This window comes from Sus scrofa, chromosome 12 (genome assembly GCF_054392235.1).
Source record: "Sus scrofa isolate SSC_HxYL_T2T_F1_AM1 chromosome 12, Sscrofa_HxYL_maternal_Yorkshire_Landrace_v2.0, whole genome shotgun sequence".
In the NCBI taxonomy this organism is placed as follows: Eukaryota; Metazoa; Chordata; class Mammalia; order Artiodactyla; family Suidae; genus Sus; species Sus scrofa.
Genome location: NC_139394.1, coordinates 3,921,024 through 3,947,771, shown reverse-complemented (window position 1 = coordinate 3,947,771; position 26,748 = coordinate 3,921,024). Strand labels below are relative to the sequence as shown.

General features: G+C 51.9%; 1 protein-coding gene across 12 annotated transcripts in view; it reads left to right on the top strand.

The window, feature by feature from the left end:
* TNRC6C (trinucleotide repeat containing adaptor 6C) overlaps positions 1-26,748 on the top strand; it is a 141,485-nt gene that overhangs the window by 87,770 nt on the left and 26,967 nt on the right. For 8 of the 12 annotated variants that reach the window (XM_021066531.2, XM_021066537.2, XM_021066536.2 and 5 more), the window contains exons 5-8: positions 5,663-8,263; positions 19,824-20,039; positions 22,678-22,844; positions 24,832-24,912. In XM_021066531.2, the coding sequence (XP_020922190.2) occupies positions 5,663-8,263; positions 19,824-20,039; positions 22,678-22,844; positions 24,832-24,912 (3,065 nt within the window). The remainder of the gene's footprint in view (positions 1-5,662; positions 8,264-19,823; positions 20,040-22,677; positions 22,845-24,831; positions 24,913-26,748) is intronic. The other 4 variants (XM_021066535.2, XM_084983451.1, XM_084983450.1 and 1 more) reach the window with 1 other exon arrangement.

The following is a 26,748-nucleotide window of genomic DNA, read 5'->3' as shown; positions in this document are numbered from 1 at the left end:
TTAGAGTTCCTGAAGTTTAATCCCAATGAAAGGTATCATAATATTTGTCTCTTTCATTTTTTTCCTTACAACTAAAAAGATATTTAAATAGACATTTTTAGGAGTTCCCTAAAAAGAAGTTCGTTGTGTCCTTTTTATAGATTCCACATGTAAGTGATAGCATTTGATGTTGGTGTCTCGTTGTCTAACTGACTTCACTTAGCATGATAATTTCTAGGTCCATCCATGTTGTTGCAAATGCCTTTATTTCTTTCCTTTTAATGGCTCAGTAATATTCCATTGTGTATATGAACCACATCTTCTTTATCCACTCCTCGGTCCATGGGCACTCAGGTTGTATCCATGTCTTGGCTGTTGAAAATAGTGCTGCAGTGAACAGTGAAGTACATGTATCTTTTCGAGTCATGGTTTTCTCTGGATAGATGCCCAGGAGTGGGATTGCTGGATCAAATGGTAATTCTACTTTTAGTTTTCTGAGGACTCTCCATACTGTTTTCCACACTGGTTGCACCAATTTACCTTCCCACCAACAGTGTAATAGGGTTCCCTATTCTCCATACCCTCTCCAGCACTAATTGTTTTAGATTTTTTGATGATGGCCATCTGGTGGGTTGTCATAGTGGTTTTGATTTGCATTTCTCTAAGGTTGCTCCTTATAGTAATATAATAGCTCAGAATGACGTGTAGTCCCCAGGGTTTGTGTTTGTTTGTTGTTTACATTCATAATTCTCAGAGGAAGACCTGAACCTGCCCTTGTAAAGGGAGCTTTTAAATGGTAGAAGAAACACAAGCGCGACTTCTGTTTGATTTTTCTGTATTTTCCATGTACTTTTTGTCTCCAGGTACTTCCACTGAATTTTCAGTAAAGTTAATTTTTGAAGACTGGGTCCTTTTTTTTTTTGTCTTTTTGTCTTTTTGCCTTTTCTAGAGCTGATCCCGCAGCATATGGAGGCTCCCAGGCTAGGGGTCGAATTGGAGTTGTAGCCACCGGCCTACGCCAGAGCCACAGCAATGCGGAATCCGAGCCACGTCTGCAACCTACACCACGGCTCATGGCAACGCCGGATCCTTAACCCACTGAGCAAGGCCAGGGATCGAACCTATAGCTTCATGGTTCCTAGTTGGATTCGTTAACCACTGAGCCACGACGGGAACTCGTGGTCCATTTTTATGTTGCTGAAGGACCAAGAAGTAAGGGGACAAAGAACAGCTCAAAGAGAGAAGGAGGGAGAACGAAGCAGTGCTGTGTCTGGTGATGGCGGACCAGCCCCTTGGCTCAGCAACTACAGCCTCACCAAGGGTGGTCACCGGGTTGCCTGGAGCTGCGGCGTCCATGGCTTATCTTTGATGGAAACTAAATACCTGTATTTCAGTTATAGATTTGTAGTGTAATATTTTTCTAAGTAAAAGAGATTTTGAGCCATCAGTTCTTTTTCTACTACTTGGGCTGAATAATAGCCCAGGGTTTTTGCAGTTAAGATGGTTGCTACTCAGCATGGCAACTTAAGCTTAATTTTACCATTACCTTCCAAATCGACTGAAAATTAAGTAATGTCGTCTCGTGTTAACAGCAAGCTGCTTTTGAGTATCGATAAGCAGCTTTCATTAATTCACTTGTTCGTTCAACTGTTATTTATTCACTGCCTGTTATGTGTCCCATGGTCTGCTGGGCACGGGAGGAAAAGCAGGGCAAAAACGAGCAGTCCCTTGCTTTCATGGAGAAAGGGAGAGACAAACAGGCACACTCCTGACCCCCCTAGATGTGCTCCAGGAGCAAAGGGGTCTGTCCACCCAGGTCAGGGCTGGGCAGGCTGCAGCCGGTCAGCCACGTCCAGCTCACCACCTGCTTTCCTAAGTCAAGTTTAGTTGGGACACAGCCACACTCATTCTCTATGGCTGCCTTTTTTTCACAGTCACATCAGAATTGAGCAGTTGTGGGAGTTCCTGTCATGGCTCAGCAGTTAAGGAACCCAACTAGTATCCATGAGGATATGGGTTAGATCCCTGGTGTCACTCAGTGGGTTAAGGATCCGGCGTTGCTGTGAGCTATAGTGTAGGTGCAGACTCACCTCGGATCTGGCATTGTTGTAACTGTGGTGTGGGCTGGCAGCTGCAGCTCCAGTTCGACCCTAGCCTGGGAACCTCCATATGCCGCAGGCGTGGCCCTAAAAGAAAAAAGAAAAAAGAAAGAAAGAGCTGAGCAGCAGTGACAGAGACCATGTGGCCCACAAAGCTTAAGGAATCAGTGTCTGTCGCTTTGCAGAGCATGCTTGCCAGCTCCCAGCCTTCAGGAATTAAAAGGAAAGGGAGATTTATAATGAATGTATCCAAGGGTCCTACCCAGGGAAGGAAAACCTCTCAAATGCCACGCCCAGGGAGTTGAGAAAGAGAAAAGAATCGAACCTGAATCCAAGTGAAGGACAGCTTCTTCCAAGGCCCTGTTGGTGCGGGCTGTGCAGGTGGTGCCTTGAGGAACCGCCTTGAGCACAGAGCAAGGGAAAGAGTGGTGTGAACAAGGTCCCAAAAGAGAACCCAGCCTCGTGAGGGCTGCTTCAAGACGGGGTCATTGGGTTGAGAACCATTTTTTTTTTAATTGAAGTATAGTTGATTTACAGCGAAGTTATTCAGTTATACGTACAAATATGTGTGTGTAGACTTACCCACACACACGTGTATTCTTTTTCAGAGTCTTTCCCATTATAGGTTATTATAAGGTATTGAGTATTGTTCCGTGTGCTGTGCAGTCGCTTCTTGTTCTTTATCTATTGTATATACAGCAGTGTGTGTCTGCTGTAATACCAGATTCTGCTTTCTCCCTCCCCAGCTCCTTCCCCTTTGGTAACCTTAAGTTTGTTTTCTGTCTGAGAGTCTATTTCAGTGTTTCAAATAAGTTCATTTGTATCCTACTTTAGATTCCACATGTAAGTGATACCTTGTGTCTTTCTCTGAGTTACTTCAGGTAGTGTGATCATTTCCGTCCATCCAGTCCATCCTCGCTGCTGCAGATGGCATTATTTCATTCTTTTTTTATGGTGCGGTTATATCCCATTGTGTCTGTGTACCACATCCTAACCCTCTCACCTGCTGATGGACACTTAGAGTGTTCCCATGTCTTAGCTATTGTAAATAGTGGCACGCGTGTATCTTTTGGAATCAAAGTTTTCATCTCGCCCAGACACATACCCAGGAGTGGGATCGCTGGATCATGTGGTAGCTCTGTTTTTGGTTTTTTTAAGGAACCTCCGTCCTCCCCTCCATTCCCACCAACAGCGTGGCAGGGTTCCCTTTACTCCGCACCCTCTTCCGCCTGTACTGCTTGTAGGCTTTTTAGTCACGGCCTTTCTGACCAGCGTGAGGATGCGGTGCCTCCTTGTGTTTTGATGTTAAGAACCGCCTGAAGTGTGTAAGTAGGCTTCCATGACCTGCTGGATGTCCGTTTAGAAAGAATAGCCAGTGCGTTATTGAGGCAGCGCAGGAGAGAAGCAAGACTGGGTGTGGGGGAGATGGTTAGAAAGCTGTTGGAATGACCCAGTTGGAAATGATGGAGCCTGGACCAGGGAGGAGTTAGAGGGAGGGTTGGTGTTTTGGAGTGAGCGAGCATGTGCTAGAGGCTTCCGGTGTGTGTTCCAGGCGTGACTTCACCCCCGCCCCCCACCCCTGCCATCTCGGGTGCTGGGGCCCGTGTAGAAATACGAGCCATGGAGTTCCCGTCGTGGCGCAGTGGTTAACGAATCCGACTAGGAACCATGAGGTTGCGGGTTCGGTCCCTGCCCTTGCTCAGTGGGTTAACAATCCGGCGTTGCCGTGAGCTGTGATGTAGGTTGCAGACACGGCTCGGATCCCGTGTTGCTGTGGCTCTGGCATAGGCCGGTGGCTACAGCTCCGATTCAACCCCTAGCCTGGGAACCTCCATATGCCGCGGGAGCGGCCCAAGAAATAGCAACAACAGCAACAACAACAACAAAAAATTGTACTATAAAAAATTAAAGAAAAGAAAAGAAATACGAGCCAGCTGCCAGCACAGCCTCATCAGTGCTGCTCTTGTTCTGCTTCCTCGAGCTCTTCTTCTCCAGCCCGGGAAGGGCTGAGCGCTGGAAGCTTGGCCACTGTGCTGACCCTTCTTTCAGAAGATGGACCCCCCCCCCCCCTGCCGTCAGAAGGAGCCCAGGCTCACAGGCACCGCCATAGGTCCTCCAGATGCCTTTCATGTATGTGTTTTTTTACCGGATGATTAATGTTTTTCTTGAAATTTGCGAATGGCTGGGGAGGGGGCGGGAGCTGTTTTTTTTGCTTTTGTTTTGTTTTTGGCTGAGCCAGCAGCATGTAGAAGTTCCTGGGCCAGGGATCAAACCTGTGCCACAGCAGTGACCCAAGACACTGCAGTGACAACACCATATTCTTAACCTTCTGAGCCACCAGGGAACTCTCCTTTCACTTTATTTTTTAGTGATGCATACTTCAAATAAGTCTGTTGGAAGTTGCATTGGAATGTGTTTGATTGCAATGTCAGAAATACTCAAAAAAAAATGAGGAAATCACAGGAGAGAAAGTGCAGATACCAAGTACTGGATTCTTTAAAAGGCTCTAAGAGTGAAATGATATAAATACTATAGGAAGATACTGTATAAAGGATTCTGGGGATCTCTGAAAAAAAGACCCAGTTAAGGAAATAGAAAGCAATATAGAAAGAATCCTTAGAGATCCAAGGAGATACCAGCTGTAGGGCTGGAAATACTTTTTGCGAATGCACAGAAAGCTATGAGAAACCGTAATTCCTGGTAATAACAGATAAAGTAGTATAAATATAATTAAATGCTTCTAACCCTGTGTCCTTGAGAACATGAGGTATTATTTTCTAAAACTTCGGAGTTCCCGTAGTGGCACAGTGGTTAGCGAATCCGACTAGGAACCATGAGGTTGCGGGTTCGATCCCTGGCCTTGCTCAGTGGGTTAAGGATCCGGCATTGCCGTGAGCTGTGGTGTAGGTCGCAGACACGGCTCGGATCCCACGTTGCTGTGGCTCTGGCGTAGGCTGGTGGCTACAGCTCCGATTAGACCCCTAGCCTGGGAATCTCCATATGCCGCGGAAACGGCCCTAGAAAAGGCAAAAAGACAAAAAAATTGAAAAAATAAATAAAAAATAAAAATAAAACTTTTCTCTCCCTCCGTCCCCCACCCACAAAATATGGGTTCGGTTTTATGATTCTGCAGTGCATTTGGTTCTTTCTGCTAAATGAGCTGTGTAGCCTCCATCTAATACTGTAACTCGTAGAGATTTTGAAGTACAAATTGCCTTCAAGAACCCGTGTGAACTTCCTGCTGCAGCCAGCGTTTCCCAAAGAGTCCGACTATTCACAGGAGTCACACAGGCGCGTGGATGCCGGACTGCTTCCCGTTAAGCCACTTTCAAAGCCCTTGCGCTAATGTGCATTGGGAACCCTCTCGGTAGTTTGGTGTAGTGGTAAGAATTAATGTAATTTTAGAGGCATTGACTCTTGTTCAATTGGGAGCTATTAAGAAGACCAATAACTGTTTTCTTGAAGTCCTTTTTGTAGTATTTGTCATCCAGAATTGAAAACCCGACACAGAGCTCCCTCCAAAGAATGGCTTCATTGACAGGTGGAAGGAAAATCTGATTTTGAGCCTGTCTTGTCTTTTTCAGATCTCGGTCACAGTGGACTGCCCGATCATTATGACAGTTCGCCCTGGGGACAGCCGCCCACCTACAGAAGCGAAGCCCCCTGCAGCTGGGATAAAGTGATCGTCGCCAGGACTGACACGGAGGCGTGGCCTTCCCTCACAGGAGCAGAGACGGAATCTGCCTCAGAATGCACCACGGACACTGACTCTGCCTCCAACTGTGGCTCGGAGAACAGTAGCATGGCTACAGGGGGTGCCCAGGGCGGCTTCACTGGACAGACCAAGAAGCCCAACGGCAATAATGGCACCAGCGGCGCCCTCGTCCACAGCCCTCCCGGCCAGAGTGCCCTCGGAGCGGGGGCAGCGAACAGCGGTGGACCTGCGGCCAGGGCGTGGGGCGTTGCCGCGGGCCCCGGCTCTGGCCTGGCTCACTGCCCCCTGGGCGGCGGGGAGGGGAAGCTGGCCAGCGTGATCGGAGATGGGAGGGGTCAGAACTGCTGGGGGGCTTCCACCTCCGGCGCCGGCATTAACCTTAACCTTAACCCCAATGCCAACCCAGCTGCCTGGCCTGTACTTGGACACGAGGGGACTGTGGCGACAGGCAACCCTTCCAGTATTTGCAGTCCAGTCAGTGCCATAGGTCACAACGTGGGCACCCAGAACGGGAACCCAGCGGGCACTTTAGGTGCTTGGGGAAGCTTGCTGCCGCAGGAGAGCCCAGACCCACCCACGTCCACCTCTCCGAGTGTGTCTTTCAGCGTTCCACCTCAGACCCTTAACACTGATGGACCAGCTAACACTAACCCCGCGAGCGCTCCTCCAAACCCCGTCAATGCAGTGCAGGCGAACGGCCTGCCAAACTGGGGCGTGGCGGTCGGCGTGGGGGCCGTCCTCCCGCCCCACCTGCAAGGCCTTCCTGGTGCTAACGGATCGTCAGCTTCTCAAGTCAGCGCGGGGGGGGGCGAAGGAGTCAGCACTTCTGTGTGGGGCCTGTCCCCAGGCAACCCCGCCCCAGGAACTAGCAGCTCTGGGTTCAGTCAGGGGAATGGAGACACTGTGAACGCAGCATTAAGTGCTAAGCAGAACGGATCCAGCAGCGCTGTGCAGAAGGAAGGAAACGGAGGGAACGCGTGGGATGCGGGACCTCCTGCTGGTCCCGGAATCCTCGCCTGGGGCAGGGGCAGTGGCAGCAGTGGCGTCGGTAACATCCATTCAGGAGCTTGGGGCCACCCCGGCCGAAGCACCGCTGCCAACGGCGTGAATGGGGAGTGGGGCAAGCCCCCGAACCAGCACTCCAGCGGCGACATCGGCGGGAAAGGAGCCGCAGGGTGGGATGGTCCGAGCGCTGGCAGCCAGAACCCTGCCGCGCCGCCCGGCAGCGAGCACGTGGCCTCTTGGGCCAAAGCCGCCTCTTCTGGAACCACGGCAAGTGACGGAAGCAGCGACGGTTCTGGCGGTCACGGCGAAGGGGGCGCTGGGAGGGAGGGAGCAGAAGGCCGAAGGCGAGACAAAGGGACGCTAGACCAAGGGCACCTCCAGTTGCCAAGGAGCGATCTTGACCCGAGGGTTCTGTCCAATTCTGGTTGGGGACAGACTCCAGTGAAGCAAAACACTGCCTGGGAATTTGAGGAATCCCCTAGGTCTGAGAGGAAGAGTGACAATGGGACGGAGGCCTGGGGCTGTGCGGCTCCTCCGCCTTCACACTCAGGGGGGAAGAACGATGGGTCCATCACCAACAGTACAAATACCTCTTCAGTATCTGGGTGGGTCAGCTCACCCCCTGCTGCTGTGCCAGCAAACACAGGCTGGGGAGACAGCAGCAGCAAAGCGCCCAACGGCCCGGGGGTCTGGGGGGACGCGATAAGCTCTACTGCTGTCACTAATGCTGCTGCTGCCAAGAGTGGCCACGCCTGGGGCGGGACCGTAAGTCAGGAGGACAAGTCACCCACCTGGGCCGAGCCTCAGAAACCCAGGTCTCAGAACTGGGGAGAGGGACCCAAGTCGAATCCCGCCTGGGGCGCAGGAGGCGGGGACTGGGCGGACTCGTCCTCTGTGCTGGGACACCTGGGGGACGGGAAAAAAGGCGGCTCCGGATGGGATGCTGAGGGCCCTCGGTCAGGGTCCGGGTGGAGTGAGGCTCCACGGTCCGGGCCCGGCGGCTGGGGCAACGGCACACACGCGAAGGTGAATCCAGGGACGAGCTGGGGAGAGTCGTTAAAGCCTGGCCCCCAGCAGAGCTGGGCGAGCAAACCCCAAGACGCCAGCACCAGTAACTGGGGGGGCGCCGCCTCCGTTAAACAGACAGGAACAGGGTGGATCGGGGGCCCGGTCCCTGTCAAACAGAAGGACAGCGGTGAGGCCACGGGCTGGGAAGAACCTTCCCCGCCCTCCATTCGACGCAAAATGGAAATTGATGACGGTACCTCAGCTTGGGGCGACCCGAGCACCTACCACAATAAAACTGTAAACATGTGGGACAGAAACAACCCGGGCATCCAGAGCAGTGCCGCGGCCAGCACCGCCACCGCCACCACCACCACGAGCAACAGCGCCAGCGCGGCCGAGGCGCCCCCGGCACACCAGGCCGGCGCCCAGCTGAACCGGTCGCCGCTGCTCGGTCCAGGTACGGGGGCACTGTCGGTTCCTTTAGGAGTGAAAAGAGATGGTTTCTTCTCATTGCATTTGCAGACGTACTTGCCTGGTGCTTGTGGAGCAGGTGCCGTTACACTGATTTTAGTGCCCTCCCTCCACCTTAACAGTGTTGTAGTTGCATCTTTTCCAAAGAGAAGCAACACAGTAGGGTTCTCTGAGCACTTTCCATCCAGGGAGAAAAGATATATATATGTGTATATACACACACACACACACACACACATGTATGTATAAAGCCCTGGCAGTGGGAGAAGAGGAAAGGAAAAGAAACTGTATCCTCTTCAGGGGAGGATGGGGACCCCTGTCTTAGTTTGTGTTTGCTTGTTACAGAGGCTTCACTTCTTTGTGAGAGAAACGGTGGTTCTCACCCCGAGGGAGCCTTCCTTAGAATTACCCAGGAGCTTGGGGGTGCTGGGGGGTGCCAACTCAGAGGTCGCTAGTGTCGTTGGTCCGGAGGGAAGCCCATTCACTGGTCATTTTTATTTTATTTTATTTTTGTCTCTTTAGGGCCGTACCCGCGGCATGTGGAAGTTCCCAGGCTAAGGGGTCACATCGGAGCTGCAGCCTACACCACAGTCACAGCAATGTGGGATCCGAGCCATGTCTGCAGCCTACACCACAGCTCATGGCAACGCCAGATCCTTAATCCACTGAGTGGGGCCAGGGAACCCGAGTCCTCATAAGATACTGGTTGGTTCGTTACCGCGGAACCACGGCATTTTTAAGGCTCCACGGGTGCTTCTGATATGGTTAAGCAGTGAAATAAAGCCATTTTTGTAAAATATGATGGCATTATACCATAAAAATCATGTTTCGATTTCAGTTGAAAAAAGAAAAAACCCTAAAATTAGACTGAAATCTGTGATTGAGTTTCTGCTTTGTGCACGGCACTGCACTGGGTGCTGCAGTGGAAGAGAGGACGAGTCAGACCGCAGCCTGTCCACAGGGTGTGTGGGTTGTGGCTGAGAAAATCAGCATGCAGCACAGACCAAGGAGGAGGGAGAGCTCGGCTGGCTTGGTCACCAGAGAACCGACAGTGACTCCCCATCTCTCGCTTGAACATTGGTCCATGGACAGAGGGTCGTGGTGACCCAGGCAGGGCCTCGGTCTCAGTGATGGGTGAGGACCGAGCTCACCACACCGCAGAGCCCCAGGGGTGGAAGGGACCAGAAGGAGCATCTGCCAACTCAGGGCGTTGGGTTCAGGGCCTTCCCTCTGTTGTCTGGCCACACCTGCAGCATGTGGAGCCCCCTGGCCAGGAGTCGAATCCGAGCCACAGCTGCAGCAGCACCCGATCCTTAACCCACCTTGCCGGGCTGGGGCTCAGCCCCGAGCTGCCACACTGACCTGAGCCGCTGCAGTCAGGTTCTTCACCCACTGCTCCACAGCGAGAACTCCTGGGACACACTTGTCAAGCGCCTAGCGTGAGGCCCTGCCCCCACCCGGCACACTTCCTTCCAGGTCACACGCCTAGTGTCCTTAGACTGAGCCTCAGGCAGCCTCTCTCTAACCGTTCCTGTGTCTTTGGGACAATACAGAGCGAGGACTGATTTCTCATGCCCCAGCATTTCAAACAGCCGGGTGTGGTTTTCATGCCCCATGTACCCCTCCTCCAGGAAATACTCCTGGCTCCTCCCCCTGTTCCTCGCATCATGGTTGTAAATCCTTTTTGTTGTCATCTAGCAAAGCTGTGGCTGCCGAGGGTCCTTGCGCCCAGGACCAGTGGCCTTGCTGAAAGTGTGCTGTGACTGGTGCAGAATTCGCTGAGATTAACCTCCCTCCCTCCCATAACCAGGCTCCTGGGAGTGCCCTCCGAGGTTCAGGGAGCTTCCCGAGCTGTGTCACACTCTTCTTAAATTGGGCTTAAAATATGAAGCCTTTCTTTTCGTTCAGGCCACTGTGACCCCTCCTCGCTCAGGACTGTTCTGTGCCGCTGGTGGCTTGACCCCAAGGTAACACTTTGCTCCTGGTAAGCTTGGGCTCAGGTCCCCCAGCCAATTGAGACATTTTTGAATCCTGATTCTGTCATCAGTACATTCACTGTTCCTTCCGGTTTTACGCCATTCCTAAATTCTATAAACATGCACACACGGGCACAGAAACGTAGACACAGCTGAGGAAAAAGTCCTTTCTCTGTGGTCACTCACTCAGTCGTCTTACACATGAAACCGAATTTGCATCTGGAGTCCAGCCTACCTCGGAGTCGGGTAGTTTTTTTATTTGGGGACCCCTAATACAGGAAGGCTCATGGCGGGCAGCAGAAGGGGTGCTGCGTGCCTGTCGATGGTCACGTGCAGAGCCTGGGGTTCATCGGGCGTGGAAACAGAAGCGAGGTGGGTCCGGGCTGCCCCCCACCGCCCTGGGTCAGAACCCCATCGCTGACCCAGCTGCGGCTGGGCCCCTCCATCCCTCCGCCCCGATCCAGCTCCCACCTCCAAGCCTCAAGCACGAGATTCCTTACGTGCGCATGCCCACCTGTGTGGACGCGTCTAGACCCATACCCCTGCCCTTCTATTTGGCACACGTTCATTCAGAAGGCGTTGTTGAACACCTGCTGTGCGCTGGGTTACAGTAGTGTCGAGGACGGGAGCTCCGCCCTTTTGGAGCCTGCAGAGGGACAAGTACACAGACAGTGCCAGAATGGTGACCGGGAGAGGACAGCGTGGAGGGTGGTGCCCGCCCAGGGTTTTGGTCATGAGGGCTCAGGGGTGCGCAGATTCTGGGTAACATGCAGAGAAGTGTTGCAGAGGGAGAGACTAGCACACAGGCCTAGAGGCAAGAAACGAGGTGGCCTGTTTAGGGACAAAAGGAAGTTGAGAGTGGTCGGTGCTTGGGGTGGGCGGCAGGGGCAGGGGAAGGCCTTGCCGAGAGAAAAGCCCGGGGCAGGTGTTTCGGCAGGTGAAGAAGCTGCACGTGTCCAGAGGAGTGGGACGGCACTGAGACGAGGCCGACTGAGTGAGCGACTTCCTCGTGGAGTCCTTCCAGCTGGCGAGTGAAGACTGGCTTGACGGGGCGCGGTGCTGGGGCAGAGGCACCGAGCGCAGCCGTGTCTGCGTGGAGGGGGCGGCCTGGGTTGGAACGGTGGCAGGGGGTGCAGACGGAGATGGCAGCGAGCCTGGGAACCATTTGGATGTGGGAGCAAAGAGGGTCCAGAGCTGGAGCCAGTGGACAGGTCACAGTGATACGCACATGTCCTGTGGCGGTGACGGCAGAGGTTGGGCATGGAAGGCTCAGAGATGGTGCTGAGGGCACAGCTGTGAGGCGGCGTGGACGGGCAGAGTAGAGGTTTTAAGACGGTGGCGGTTCAAGCCTGTTCCAAAGCTGAAAGGGTGCGTGGAGAGGGAGATGGATGCAAAGGAAGGAGACCCCGCGTCCAGTGGGAGGGCCCGCCAGCCGGCCGGTGGTGCGTGTGACCCCGGGCTGGGGGCCACCTTCTGGGTGTCCTCCGAGAGGATGGAGGACACAGGCCCGGGCTGCAGGGGGAGCAGAGGTGTTCACTGGCCCGTAGAGAGAGGGACCCGGCTAACCAGGGTGGCCGGGCGGTGTTCAGGCCCACGGCAGACAGACACTCATTTCATCCACTTGCATCTGGGACCTCCTGGGTGCCAGGCAGTGCCGGGGTTGCCGGGGATGCGGCAGGGAACAAACAGGACAGAGTCCCTGGCCTGGCGGACTGTGCCGTCCCGCAAGGGAGCCAAGGCTGCCGAGTTAGCGTGGGTGGTCGGGCGGGCGGGGGTGCTCTGGAGAGGCAGCGGGAGGGTGGTCGGCTTGCCTAGGGCGGCTGCTCGGTTTTCATCAGAAGCATCGGGCAGCAGCAGGATGGCTCCCTCCGGCTTCCTCTCCGCCTCCCTGGCAGTTAGTTGGCTTCTGCCTCTCCAGCCACCGCGTCAGGAGTTCTCTATGGAGCCCGAGACCATTTTAGCCTGTGCACACACTTCACCGCCACCAAACCAGAGTTCCGCCTCCTCAGTGTTCCCTGGGGCGCAGAGGGTTGAGGATCCGGTGTTACCACTTCGGTGGCTTGGATCACAGCTGTGGTGTGGGTTTGATCCCTGGCCCTGGAACTAACACGTGCCACGAATAAGGCAAAAAAACAAACCAACCAACCTCGTGGCCCGTGGGCTACACCTGGTCCCACACATGTGCCTTTGGGGCCCACGTTGTTCATAAGAGTCAACATTTTTGAAGAGACTTGTGTATGAAATTCCATATTTCTGGCTTTGGGAAACCTAGACGGTCTGATGCGTTGGATTTGGACGGCAGCAGTGAACCAGGATGGCTCGGGTTTGCAGCGCCCACGCCATGGCATTTGCCACGTCCTCACCCTCTGCTCCCCCAGCCCCAGGCTTGTCCTGATAGTCTTCCTACATGGGTCTGTTTACATTAACTGACTGGCTCCCTGGAGGTGTGAATTTCTGATTCCTGATTTGGCTTTGTTTGGGGGGGGTGGGGTAGGGCCACACCCTGGGCATGTGGAAGTTGCCAGGCTAGGGGTTGAATTGGAGCTATAACTGCCAGCCAGCACTACAGCCACAGCAACGCAGGATCCCCAACCCACTGAGCAAGGCCAGGAATCAAACCCACATCCTCAGGGATGCTAGTCAGATTCGTTTCCTCTGCGCCACGATGGGAACGCCTGTGGTTCCTGTCTTTCACTATCAGATGACTGACATTTCCAGGCACTTAAGTTTGATTAAGCATTTGAGGAAACCAGGGGAAGGGAGAAGGAAGACAGGCAATTGATGCCGCAGATGCAGGGTCTAGCGAGAGAGTCCAGGGGTATAAAGTTCGGTGGTGGAGTTGGCACAGGAAAAGCCCTCTGCCGTGTCCCACCCACCCACGTCTGTCTTCTGGAAATCCTTGTTCCCGTAACTGTTCCTCATAGGTCGTGATTTGAGCCCCCTCCTCCCCTGCTCATCATCTTCTAGAAAGCTGCAGCTGAAGGGGGCCCTGTGCCTGGCGCGGGGGTCCTGCTGGTCAGCATGGCCTGGCAGCGTCAGGTGACCATGTGCGGCCTCGTGTGGTCTGGATGGTCCCTGCCACTCACTTTACAGAGGAAGCCCAGGGACCACATGGTGAGGGGGCAGGGGTCTCGGGCGTGTCATACATATCTTGCCTGCTGCCACTTCTGCAGTATCACGTCCAGGACACCCCGCAGAGATGGGGGGCCATAGCATCTGTGATTTTTTTTCCCCTCTTTAACATGTTACCTTTAGAGTCTCCTCGTAGTGGTTTTTAGTAGACAAGGAGTGTGAGCTTTATCCTGGATAAAGGCACTGCTCTTTGGTTGGAAAGGCCAAATTAATTTTCTTTTATGTGAAAAGTGTTCATAGATAACATTTTTTTAATAAATTGCACGTGGTCACATCAAACATAAGAGGAGGAGAATGCGCTGCATTCCTCCACCGCAGCTGTCTCTGTGTTTCTTCTCTCCCTGCGGCCTCGGGCCCTACGCGCGTCTGAACTCTGTATCTGGGGCAATAGTGTGAAAGCAGTTGTGGATTTTATTTTACCACCTGACAGACACGAACAAAAAGTTAGATGGATTGTTTCCACGTGCCGAGCCGTGTTCCTCTGGTGACAAAGAGCAGCGGTGTCGAGGCCTCATTCCGGCCCCCGTCGCCTGTCCTGAAGCTGCGCTCCTGTGCCCAGAGAGCAGATCCCCTTCTCGGGAGCTAAGGCCACGGCTCTCCCGGCCGCCAGGCCAGCCGTCCTTGGCGCTGCAAGAGGAGCAGTCCCGCTACCCCACCCCCAGTCCCCTTCTTGGCAGCGACAACACCGCAGCCCCTCGGTCCTTTCCATTGAGCAGACCGTGCCTGTCGGGGACCCTGAGGGCCGGGCAGCATGGGCGTGGCAGTGGGTTAGCAGGCGGCCTGAACAGGTGCCCAGACCCACTGGGATTCCCCGTGCCCGCAAGGCCGCAGACCCGGTGACCGTCTGATGTGGTTTCTGCTCTTCGAGAGCAGGCCTTCCACAGGTTCTGCGGGCTCACTCTGGCCCTGCACGCATTTGGCAAAATGCTGACGCATCTCAGAGCTGGGCGTCTAAGTTCTTTCAGCTGTCCATCTTCGCCCCTGAAGGGTATTGATCCCTGTCTTAGGAAATCCGATTTCTTTACTAGGTGGGCTTTCTGTGTGTATCCAGCTTTATAAAAGTATATGCTACAGGACAGTCATTTTTGTCCTGTTGTCGTTATATTGGTATTCATTAATTAGTTTTCTGATGAGCCTGAGGAAAACAGAGTAGCTTTGGAAATGCAGTATGGCATCATACACTGGATTATTTGGATCCGGTTCAAACCCAGTCTGAGGTTGGAACGCCTTAAAAGTCTGCAGACGTGCCCTGTGCCTGCCCTTTGATCAAGAGATGTAAGCTGCCTGAGAAGGACGCATGGGTCTCTCTCTCAGCCTAGAGTGTGAGGTCCTGTCAGCTGGCGCTGAGCAAGCAGGGCCGCCTCCTCAGCTCCGGCCGGGAGGCGTGGTGTGTGAGCTACAGCCGCAAGCTAAGGAAATGAAAGCCCACCCTGAAAATGCAGCCTCATTATCTAGTGCACTTAGAAATAAATACTCGGGACACTTAGAAATCAACTTGCAGGGAGTCCTGCTGTGCCGCAGCAGGTTAAGGATATGGGCTAAGGACCCAGCATTGCTGCAGCTGTGGCATAGGCCACCTCGGCTCCAGTTTGATCCCCAGCCAGGAACTTCCATGTGCCATGGGGCTGGCCGAAAAAGAAGAAAAAAAAAAAAATCACTTTGCAGACATGGGAGAACATTGAGTATTAATAAAACTTTTGATGAATAACATATGCTCACAGGAAACTGACTGTAGCAGTGAGATTCGGGAGAACCTCCAGAGATGGTTTCTTTCGTCCCTGGCCTTTGTCAGGTGTCACCAAGACGTTTAGATCATTTGAAAGGGATTGGGAGGTGGCGAGTGGGTGGGTGGACACATCACTGTGCAGGAGTTCAGAGTCGACCACGAAGGCCGGTCACTTCCTAATCTGCGTGAAACTGGCCACATAGTGGGGTTGTGAAATCTTGCCTGAGGTTCTGTCCTCCACAGTGGGTGGAAATGAAATATTAGTGCCACATGTCAATCAGAAAACCAGAAGGGGGTGCTCTTGTGGCACAGACCCCCTTGGGGTTCAGGATCTGGCATCGGCCCTGCAACTGCTCTGGTCGCTGCTGTGGCACAGGTTCGATCTCTGGCCCAGGAACTTCTGCGTGCTGTGGGCTCAGCCAAAAAAAAAAAGGAAGCCGGAAGAACACTGCTAATGTGGGTCTTCCTCCAGAATATGTGTTTTATCCATCACGATCCCCATTCCCCTTCGCCCCCAGCAGTGTCCTGCCTAGGCCGCCTCCATGCATTTCAGCCACACTAATCACTGTCGGCTCGTGAGGTTGGAGAGGGCTCCAGCCAGAAGCAGAAGCAGACTTTGCTTTGGGTGCTTGCTTCATCTAGTGATATTATATTTGCTTTATCATTTCGTTTCCTGGCACAAATATCATAACCCAAGGCAGAGACTGTGTGAGTTAGTCATGGGACAGGCAGATCTCCCATTCTGTGAACTAAAACTTGGAAGCAGCGGGATTTCGGCGTCCTCTCCCTTGATAGCTAAGCACGCGTGTTGTTCCTCTAAGTGTCCTCGGAGCCAGCGCTGGGGAACACTGTCCTTCCTGTGAGCCGCCAGCCCTAGGAGCTCCCTCCCTCCCATGTCATCCTTTGGTGTAAAAATGAGACCCCAAATAGAGTCACCTGCAGACAGGGAGTCAGCAAGCTGCTGTTGGGCACATGTCTGTTTTCACAGAACTTCAGACACAGATCTCTCTACCTCTTCAGCCTGAGCGGTTCTATTTTAAGCACCATGCCGTAGTAGTTAGCAAAACCAGAAGGAGCTGTGAGCAGTCTGCGCTTTTTGCGGATGTGAGATATTTTGCGTTTCAGTTTGGTTAGGGTGCTTACGTATTTTGAAGGACTTGAAAGGAAGACCAGGGAATCAGAGATCCTGCTAAAGCGGCAGGAGACGCCTGGAGTGTGGGTCCTGGGGATACACATGAAGGTTTTCCCTTTAAGTTCCTACAGTTCAAAATGAATTTAAAAGTGAGTTCCCACCGGGGCACAGCGGGACTGGTGGTATCTCTGCAGCACTTGGGACTCAGGTTCAATCCCCGACCTGGCACAGTGGGTCAAGGATCTCAAGTTGCTGCAGTGTGGGTCGCACCTGCGGCTCAGATCTGACCCCTGGCCCAGGAACTCCATGGCCACGGATGGGGCCACTAAAGAAGATATCTTAAAAATGAGACAGCTAAAGATGCCATTTGGCCCCACTCACATCAATAAGAGAGTTACTAGCACATTTGAAATCGGCGTTAATGCCCTAAAATAGGAACTTTTTTATTCTGTCTCTAACACCTACCCTCTGGGATGACCCGGCGAGACAGACAAGAAGGTCTTGTGCACCGCGAGGCCGTGTGCTCGGCCTCGGGAGAGGATCCTCACACACAGCAGCTCGGGTCACTGCCGTGGCAGGCTGCTCCCTGGCCCCGGCACGTCCACCTGCCGCGGGTGTGCTCCTCCCCCCAAAAAAGCAGCAGGTTGGGCCGTTTGTTTTGGCTGCATCCTCAGCCTGTGGAAGGTCCTGTGCCAGGGATCGAGCCTGCCACAGCGGTGACCCTAGCCACTGCAGACACAATGCCGTATCTTAACCCACTGAGCCACACAGGAACACAAGCAGTAGCATTTGAAGGACCATTTAAAAAAAAATTTAACATCAGTGCTTTCAGTGGAAAATAGGAATTTGTTCAGCCTCATTAAATAAGCCCAACTTGAGAAGAACACCTATAAAATTATTAACAACAGGGAATACCGTATCACTTGAGCAATAAACATTACACAGTGGGGATTGTATTTATTTTAGTAGTATGTATTTAAAATTCTTTTTTTTTTTCTTTTTTTTTTTTTTTTTTGGTCTTTTTAGGGCCACACCCACAGCATATGGAAGTTCCCAGGCTAGGGGTTGAATCAGAGCTGCAGCTGCCAGCCTACACCACAGCCACAGCAACACCAGATCCGAGCCACATCTGCCACCTACACCACAGCTCACTGCCACGCTGGATCCTTAACCCACTGAGCTAGGCCAGGGATTGAGCCTGCAGCCTCATGGATGGTAGTCAGATTCGTTTCTGCTGAGCCATGACAGGAACTCCTAAAATTATTTTCTCTCTCTCAAAAATACTTGCTTTGCATCAATATGTTTCCATGTGCCTCGGTTTTAGTGTCTCTTCCGGGTTCCCGGGTGTCTACTGGTGCACTCACTCTGATGTGTGTGTTAGTTTGGCCAGAGCTCTACTGGTGCACTCACTCTGATGTGTGTGTTAGTTTGGCCAGAGCTCTACGGGTGTCTACTGGTGCACTCACTCTGATGTGTGTGTTAGTTTGGCCAGAGCTCAACTCTGATGTGTGTGTTAGTTTGGCCAGAGCTCAGAGCCAGAGTGGAGATATTCGGAATTTTCCTGTGGTGCAGCAGTTTACTGATCCGGCGTTGTCACTGCAGCAGCTTGGGTCACTGCCAAGGTGCAGGTTTATCCACTGGCCCAGGAACTTATGTATATGCTGTGAGAGGGGCCCAAAAAATGGAAATATTGTTTTCTTGATTTTTGAGTGAGCAATTATTCTTCCACTTATTTCTAAGATTTTGGAACATGCTGCTTACAGATCGTTTGCCTTCTGTACGAGAGTCTTAATGTTTATTCTTAGTTTTGACTTAAGCAGTTTGTAGTTCTGTCTTCTAGAGAGATGGAGCTAGAAAGATGACAAACAAATTTCAGGTAGATTTGTTATGTGAGTACCTGCAGTAGATCAGTATTTTTTTTTTTTTTTACAGCTGATTGGCCTTTAGCAACACCTAAATTATTTCCTCTTCCCAAAATTTTCATAATTTTTGGTCATCTGTGTTAATTTTCCTATTTTAATTTTGTCCCTTTGATTTGTAAAACTCCCTTCTTCCAATATGCACTATTGTTTCCTGTGTAATTATCGATGATGTTACAGTTAGCAATTGTCAATAGCTGACTAGGGCTAGCCTCCCTGTTATTGGTAATAATGTACATGGTATATTGCTCAGCATAGGGCCTGTGATCCTCAGTGATTCATGGGTTGCATGTTCTTTTGTCATTAATACTATTGCATTTTATTAGAGTAAAAGCAGCAAGGGAGCTGATTCCATGCAATTTTTAGTCAGAAAATCAATAGATTTCACAATTGAGATGGTGGTATCCATGTTTCAACCAAAGAATTTAAAAATTGTGTTTAGCTATTTGTATTTTATGCTTTCTTTTCTTCAGTTAGCTTTTTCTTTTTTTGATTTTTAGGGCCGCACTCGCAGCATATGCAAGTTCCCAGGCTAGGGGTTGAATTGGAGCTGCAGCTGCCAGCCTACACCACAGCCACAGCAACACCGGATCCTTAACCCACTGAACAAGGCCAGGGATCAAACCCACAACCTCATGGGTTCCTAGCCGGATTTGTTTCCGCTGTGCCACGATGGGCATTCCCAGTTAGCACTTAAAACAGTCGCAGTTCTGTCTCTGAGAAGTTGTATCTGTATGAAAATTGCAACGGACATGAGCTGTCGGTATGACTGTCAGTAGTGCCAAGTGAGCTTATGGGCAAAAGCAGAAAGACCAGAATTTGTGTTGATTTGGGAAAATGAGTTCTGCGTGTATAAAATAAAATATTCTTCTTACTAAAGTATAAAGAAAGTGGGGAGGTCCTTACGTTGGCCTGGTCTTGAATCACCTGTCCAGGCTCTCTGTTTACTTTATCTGTATGTGTTTAATCTGCCATCTTCTCATTTGTTTGTTTTTTTTTTACCCGGACCTTTGTCTTTGGTGGTGGGTCGAAAGATAAGCAAGAATAGGCATTCCCGTCATGGCTCAGTGGTTAACGAATCTGACTAGCATCCACGAGGACGCAGGTTGGATTCCTGGCTTCACTCAGTAGGTTAAGGATCCGGCGTTGCCAAGAGCTGTGGTGTAGGCCAGCAGCTACAGCTCCAATTTGACCCCTAGCCTGGAAACCTCCATATGCCGTGGATGCAGCCCTAAAAAGACAGAAAAAAGATACGCAAGAATAATTTTCAGTGTGTATTTGCAGCTTGTAAATTTGGTGGTAAGAGACTCATGTAACAAAATGTCCTTTAGGTTGTTGCCTATAATGCCAGAAGTAAAAGAGCTACTTCTTAAACTTGGGTTTTAAACTACTCCTTTAGACTCTACTGTGTTGCAGAACTGTGACTTGAAGAATCTTTAATAGAACGGGCTTTGGGTTTCAGGTGGGCAGGGGTCAGGAGGGAGAAAATTGTAGCTCTCAAGAGCCCAACAGATCTGATTCAATTTGATGTTGTCTCTTCTTTACTCTCTACTAAAAGCCACCCTAAAGATGACCTCGAAATTCTTTGGAACTTGGCCTTGCCTTCTTGCCTTCTCTCTGTGTGAGACGCTTCTTGTTTTCTCTCTCCCCGGGGCCTTCAGTTCCGTCAGGCTGGGGAGAAATGCCTGCTGTTCCTGCGAAGGCGGAGAGCTCCTGGGGAGCCACATCCCCGCCTCCCGCCCTGGTGGACAACGGCACGGCCGCCTGGGGCAAGCCGCCCAGCAGCGGCAGCGGGTGGGGAGACCAGCCCCCCGAGCCCACGGTGACCTTCACAAGAGCCGGCGCCCCCACCGCCGCCCCAGCCCTGTGCAAACCAGGTGAGCCCGGCGTCGAGCCCGCCCTGGGAGGGGCTTTAGAGGTGGGCCCAAGGGGTCTAGTTAGAGGCATCCTTTTCATGGCCTTTTAAGAGTTAGTGTTTTCGGGCACTGTCCTCATTTTATTTACATTTTCTGTTTTGCTTTTGTTTCATGTTTGGTTTTGGTTTTGGTTTTATGACCCCACCAGCGGCATGTGGAAGTTCCCAGGCCAGGGCTTTATTTACTTCTTAAGACTGACATTAAACCAAGGAAATATTTGCCATGTCTGATACATGAATATAAAGATGCTTTTAACAGAGTTCTCTGTTCTCCAGTTCCTGTCATGGCTCAGCAGAAACGAGTCTGACTGGTATCCAGGAGGACGCAGGTCCAATCCCTGGCCTCGCTCAGTGGGTTAAGGATCCGGCACCGGCACGGCTGTGAGCTGTGGTGTAGGTGGCAGATACAGCTTGGATCTGGTGGTGGCTGGGGCTGTGGCCATGGCCAGCGGCTACAACTCCGATTCCACCTCTAGCCTGGGAACTTCCGTATGCTGCTGGTGCGACCCTAAAAAGACAAACATTTAAAAAATTTTTAAAAATTTAAAAAAAGAATTCTGTGTCCTCTTTAAAAAAAAAAAAGGCAAGGATGAGAACAGTGAGGCCCATCTGACCAGTGCTGTTTGCAGCCTCCACGCCCCTCAGCAGCGTCTCCATCCTGCCACTGAACCGTTGGCGCGCACGGCGGCACTGGGCAAGGAGGCTGACGTCTGCCGCTTTTCTTTTTTGAGACTAGGTTTTGAAACATGCATTATTTCACAGCAGTCAGACACTCTCCCACTCTCCTTGCTTTCGCCTTGTAAATCAAAACCCCTTGGGATACCCCAGAGTCATGCTTGCTCCCTCTTTTTTTTCCAAAGAAAAGCAGGGGAATTCCCTGGTGGCCTAAGGACTTAGCGCTGTCACTGCTGTGGCCGGGGTGCCATCCCTGGCCGTAGGCGCAGCCAAAAAGAAAGATGGAAGAACTATGATTGGGCTGCCTCTGTTGTCTGAAAGTATAAGTAGACATAAAATGCACATTCTTACAAACGTCCCCATCGTGTTTGCCAAGCAGAATTCGATGTGCATGGCTGTTTTACAGTACGATTCTTAGGACATTGTATGCAGCTTATAGTAGGACATAGGTTGCCGACTTAAGTCCGATATGAAAAGTAATTGCTCGTTGGCCTTCCCTGGTGGCCTGCGCGTGATGTTGTCACCGCTGCGGTTCTGTTTTTTTTTTTTTTGTTTTTTTTTTAACCGAGTTTCTTATTTTTTATTTTTTGTCTTTTAGCCATTTCTTGGGCCGCTCCCATGGCATATGGAGGTTCCCAGGCTAGGGGTCCAATCGGAGCTGTAGCCGCTGGTCTACGCCAAGAGCCACAGCAACTCGGGATCCGAGCATCATCTGCAACCCACACCACAGCTCACGGCAATGCCGGATCCTTAACCCGGGGTTAGTCCTTAACCCACTGAGCAAGGCCCAGGGATCGAACCTACAACCTCATGGTTCCTAGTCGGATTCGTTAACCACTGCGCCATGACGGGAACTCCCTGCGGTTCTGTTTTAGTCCCTGGCCCCGGAACGTCCCCATGCGCGGCCAACGGAAATTAATCGTGCACGTCGCTGCAGAAGCTTTTTTGTTGTTTGTTCGTTTGTTTGGGGCATCATTAAATGTCTCAGATCTTGAAATGCAACTTTATTGGTTTAGTATTTCGTGACTTTGTTAACACTGGATCCTGTATGCTCAGTATGCCAACCATTCTGCTGAATTATTTATTCCATTCGTTTTACTTCTGCTTGCAAATCCGGAGTACAGGGAATCTCCTGGTTATTTGGATGCAGGTGCCAGGGCTGTATATTTGTTTTTATAATTTGTCCTTGGAGCCCCAGTTAGATGCCTGTCCAGCTTGTCACCCTCATACCTTCAGTCGTCTTGCAGATTCAGCTAACTGTCCTGTCACCTGATCTTTGGCCTTCTTCACATTGCCCAGGAGGGGAAATTTGGGGGTAACTTTTACACCAAAAATTACTTTGTATCTTAAGAAAGGAGAAAAAATAGTATCCTGAAATTGAAACTCGGGGTTCACCTGTAGCTCCGTCTGCCTGGGGCCTCAGCTGCGTCCACCCTGCTGTCCTGGGAGCTTCCTCTTCCAGCTTGTCAAACACAGACTGACGGGGCCAGGCGAGTGATGGGCCAAGTCTCTCTTGATCCCCAGGCGACCTTTGTGTGGTCTCCTTGGGGAGCATTGGTCCCCGTCACACGACACACGGCACAGAGGACGGTGACGCTTTCATATCCCGCAGAGACTGCCGCCTTCTGTAGCTCCCAGGCTTTGTTGTTAGAACGCCCACGCTTCCAGATGACCTGCAGTTGGTTACAGGAGGCGGGCACAGCACAGACCACACGGAGGTGGAGTTCGAAGAAGAATGCCCGTGCGGGCACACGGCTGTGCTACACTTCCAGTAGGAGGAGGAGCTCTCAGATCTTAGGGAAGCAGAGTAGACAAAGGGAGGTTACCGTGTACCCCTTTGGCCTGCCTCTCCCCGGGGACGTTCTAGGGCAGCGCCGTCTGCTTCAGGAACGTGGCTTTGATGCGTGCTTGTCCCCTCTTTCCAGCTTCAAAATCTATGCAAGAAGGCTGGGGCAGCGGCGGGGACGACGCGAACCTCGGGGCCAGCCAGTGGGAAGACGAGGACGGGGGCGTGTGGAACAACGCCGCTTCCCAGGAAAGCACCTCCTCCTGCAGTTCCTGGGGGAACGCCCCCAAGAAAGGACTCCCGAAGGTGCGTGCCCCGCCACAGAAAGGAGAGGCCGAGGCGCAGCGGGGCCTAAAGGCATCCTGCTGCAAGGCGGTGTCTCCCGTTAGCAGAGAGAGAGGTCTGAGGTTCTCCGAGGGCTCCGAGCACCCCGGGGGGGTCCCGGGGCCCCCAGGGACTCCCTCCCAAGCGTAGAGGGGGGTTTCCAGAAGCTCCATGACTTTGCTTTCACGACAAAGCCGAGGCAGAGACAAACACGGGATTTGAGCAGCTTCTGTGAAGCCAGGCAGCAAAGTGATGTCTGGTCAGCTGCAGCAATGCCACTCATCTCACTAAAAGTTTTTAGTTTAGAAAATATAATTATTTGCCATTAAAAAATATTCTGTTGGGAGTTCCTGCCGTGGCACAGTACGTTAAGAACCCGACGACGACGGCAGCTCAGGTCGAGGCAGAGATGCAGGCGTGGTTCCTGGCCCGGTGCAGTGGGTTAAAGGATCTAGCGTTGCCCCAGCTGCAGTTCGGATTCGGTCCCTGGCTAGGGAACTCCCCTATGCCGTGGGTGCAGACCCAAAAAGAAAGTAGATGGCTAGACTATCCTGTTCAGTGCAGCGCCCCCACCCCCGCCTTAGGGAGGCAGGAAAGAGGAGAGAACAGGGAGCACGCGAGGCCCGCACACGCCCTGGGGTGGCCTCTGCAGGGTTGACACGTCTCTGGAAGGACGAATGAGGGGAGAAAGCAGGCGGGCCTGGGGCGGGAGGAAGATGCTTCCCTGTGTCCCTTTTTTCTACTTTAGAATCACCTGAGTGGATGATCTGTTCAAAAAAAAAAAAGTCCCTTTGAAAACCACCCAGTCAGCAGTGAGCAGAACCCGGAAACTCAAACCAGGGCTCTCTGCTTGTGAGGAGCAGAAGTGGTTGCAGACATCAAGTCAGGTCTTGTTTACAGTCAGGCTGGCGATGCACTTGATGATGGGACCAGAAATGCCGCATTGCTAAATTAAAACATTGTACACTCTTGGCACAGCCAGCTCTGGCTGCATAGTCATGAGCACGATCCCCCCAGATAAGCTGCTCCCCGGAGGAAGGCAAGCCCCTTAGCCTGGTCGCCCGCACGCGCCCCTCAGTGGCTGCAGCAGGGCTCGCTTTGGGAGGCCTCACCCGCTCCTCGCCCGGGCAGAGCTGCTGCCCCTCCATCCCGCCCCCTCTCCCTGTTGTTGCTCAACTCCTTCCTTCCTTCCTTCACCCTCTCCCTCGCCGCCTTTACAGCCGCACCCTCAGCACACGGAAATGCCCAGGCTAGGGGTCCAGTTGGAGCTGCAGTTGCCAGCCACAGCCACAGCAAGGCGGGATCTGAGCCGCGTCTGTGACCTACACCACAGCTCACGGCAACGCCGGGTCCTTAACCCACTGAACGAGGCCAGGAATCAAACCCACAACCTCACCGATCCTAGTCTGGTTCCTTTCCGCTGCGCTACAACGGGAACTCCTCCCCACTCTTTTTTTCTCCAGCCTACGGGCCATGAATAGTTAACAAAATTTACAGGATTTTTTTATCCCTTTTATCTTGTTGTCTTTTCATTCTGCTGGAGTGAACACTCTGTATTTTGTCATCTTTTAGTATACAGTTTATAAAAGGGCAAGAGCCACTTAATTTTTTAGCAAAACTTCCCGTAATATCATAGGGCTGTGTTCAGAGGAGCACTTGCCGTGATCGTTCGAGAGTGGAAGCAGTACCTGTTTGTGATAAACTAACAGTTTCCCTCTCTGGAGAAAAGAAATCATCTTGCTTTTGTAAGTCCATAAACTGCACACATACGCAACCGTGAAAGCACCCCGAAGCATTCCCCAGCGTGGGCCCACACTGCAGTCAGGGAGACACGGAGGCCAGCGTTGCTCAGGATGAGCCGAGGCAGGTGCCGGGACTGGTGCATTGGCGGGACCTTGAGGCCTCGCCCATTCCTGGAAGCAGTGCGTTCCAATGCGCCTCATGGGCTTCTCCCCACCCTCTGTTCTAGGGCCTGAAACCATCTGGCAAGCAGGACGAGGCTTGGATCTTGACCCGGCTGATCAAACAACTCACAGACATGGGCTTCCCGGTGACTGGCGTCTTATTTTACTGCCCCCACCATGTGTCCTGCCCTGCATGGCCTTGCTGTGTCCTGCCCGCCTGTGTCAGGGGTAACGGAAGGAAGGCTTTTGAGGGATGCATTGGTTGGCACAGCCTAACTCTGAAATTCCCTTTCACGTGGGCGCTCCTGCAGAGAGCACGTCATTTCCATCACGAGAGGCGTAGGAACCTTTTCCCAGGAAAAACAATCATGTGTGGCTTTTAATGTTCAGTTTTACATTTTAGTTGATAATTAAGAGGGAGCGTTCCTTCGTTTATGCAGTAGATTGACCAAGAGCACACGAGGGAACTTGGCATAAAGTGCTAACGCTTCGTGTCCAAAAGAGGGACCCTCGCCAACCCTGTTTGCTTCCTGGGTTTCAGCTCATGTGTGGGGAGAGCCGGAAATCCCAGGGTTACTCCCCCGCAGACGCTCCGCAGTCTCAAGTGCCAGAGGCCGAAGGGCAGGAGTTCCGGTCACGAGGGGCACCCCATGCCGGCCGTGTACTCCCGTCAGATGTCTTCTTTCCACAGCTTTATTCAATGAGTGCTTATCTTTTTTTTTTTTTTTTTCATATTCTGCTAACCTTTACTTTTTTCATTGAGGTATAGTTGACTTACAGTGTTGTGTTAATTTTGCGGTTTAGCAAAGTGACTCAGTTACACATAGAGAGACATTATTTTTTATATTCTTTTCCATTATAGTTTAGCACAGCAGGTTGAACATAGTTCCCTGTGCTGCACATAGGAGCTCGTTGTTTATCCGTCCTGTATGTAACCGTTTGCATCTGCTGACCCCAGACACCCCACCCATTCCCTCCCCCATCTCCCTCCCCCTCGGCAGCCACAGGTCTGCTCCTTATGTCTGTGAGTCTGTCTCTGTTTCATAAAGTTCGTTTGTGTCATATTTTAGATTCCACATATAAGTGATAACATATACTGGTCTTTCTCTTTATGACCTAACTTCACTTAGTATGAGAATCTCTAGTTGTATCCATGTTGCTGCAAATGGCACTAGTTCATTCTTTTTTATGGCTGAGTAGTATTCCATTGTGTGTGTGTGTGTATCACATCCTCTTGCTCCATTCATCCGGGTTCATGGACATTTAGGTTGTTTCCGTGTCTTGGCTGTTGTGAACACTGCTGCCGTGAACAGAGGGGGGTGTGTGTATCTTTTCTGGTCATAGCTTTGTCTGGGTGTATGCCCAGGAGTGGGATTGCTCATATGGTAATTCTCTGTTTAGTTTTTTGAGGAACCTCCATACTGTTTTATTAATATCTGTACCAACTTACATTCCCATCAACAGTGTGGGAAGGTTCCAACTGAGTATTTATCTTTTGATTGCTGTGGGTGTCCCTAAAGAATGAGCCTAGAGTGGCTCTGGACGGAGGAGGGAACCACATATTCAAGTCGGGGGCAGGTCTCCAACCCTGGGCCGGGCACTCGGCCTGGGGCCCAGCCTCTCCCGTGTGAGGTGCTGGGCCCAGACTGGCCCAGCAGCACTGGGACAGTGTGCCCTGTGTGGTTCTGTTCTCCCACCAAGACTAGTCTGGTTCGATCAGAGATAAGGACCAAAATGAAACTCCTGGTTTTGCGTTGTATTGTTTTTACCTTTTTTGGTGACAAGTAGTTGGCAGCAAAGCCTACTCTGGACTCTTACTCTGGCTCCCCGCAGCCGCCCTGGTAGCAGTTCCGCCCGTGGCTCAGGGTCACAGAATTAGTTACAGGACTCTGCTGGCACTGGACATTTGGAGGGGGTTTCTTTTGTTTTGTCTTTACATTTAAAGTGTTAAATACAAATCCTTCCCCTAAAAACCCATTCAG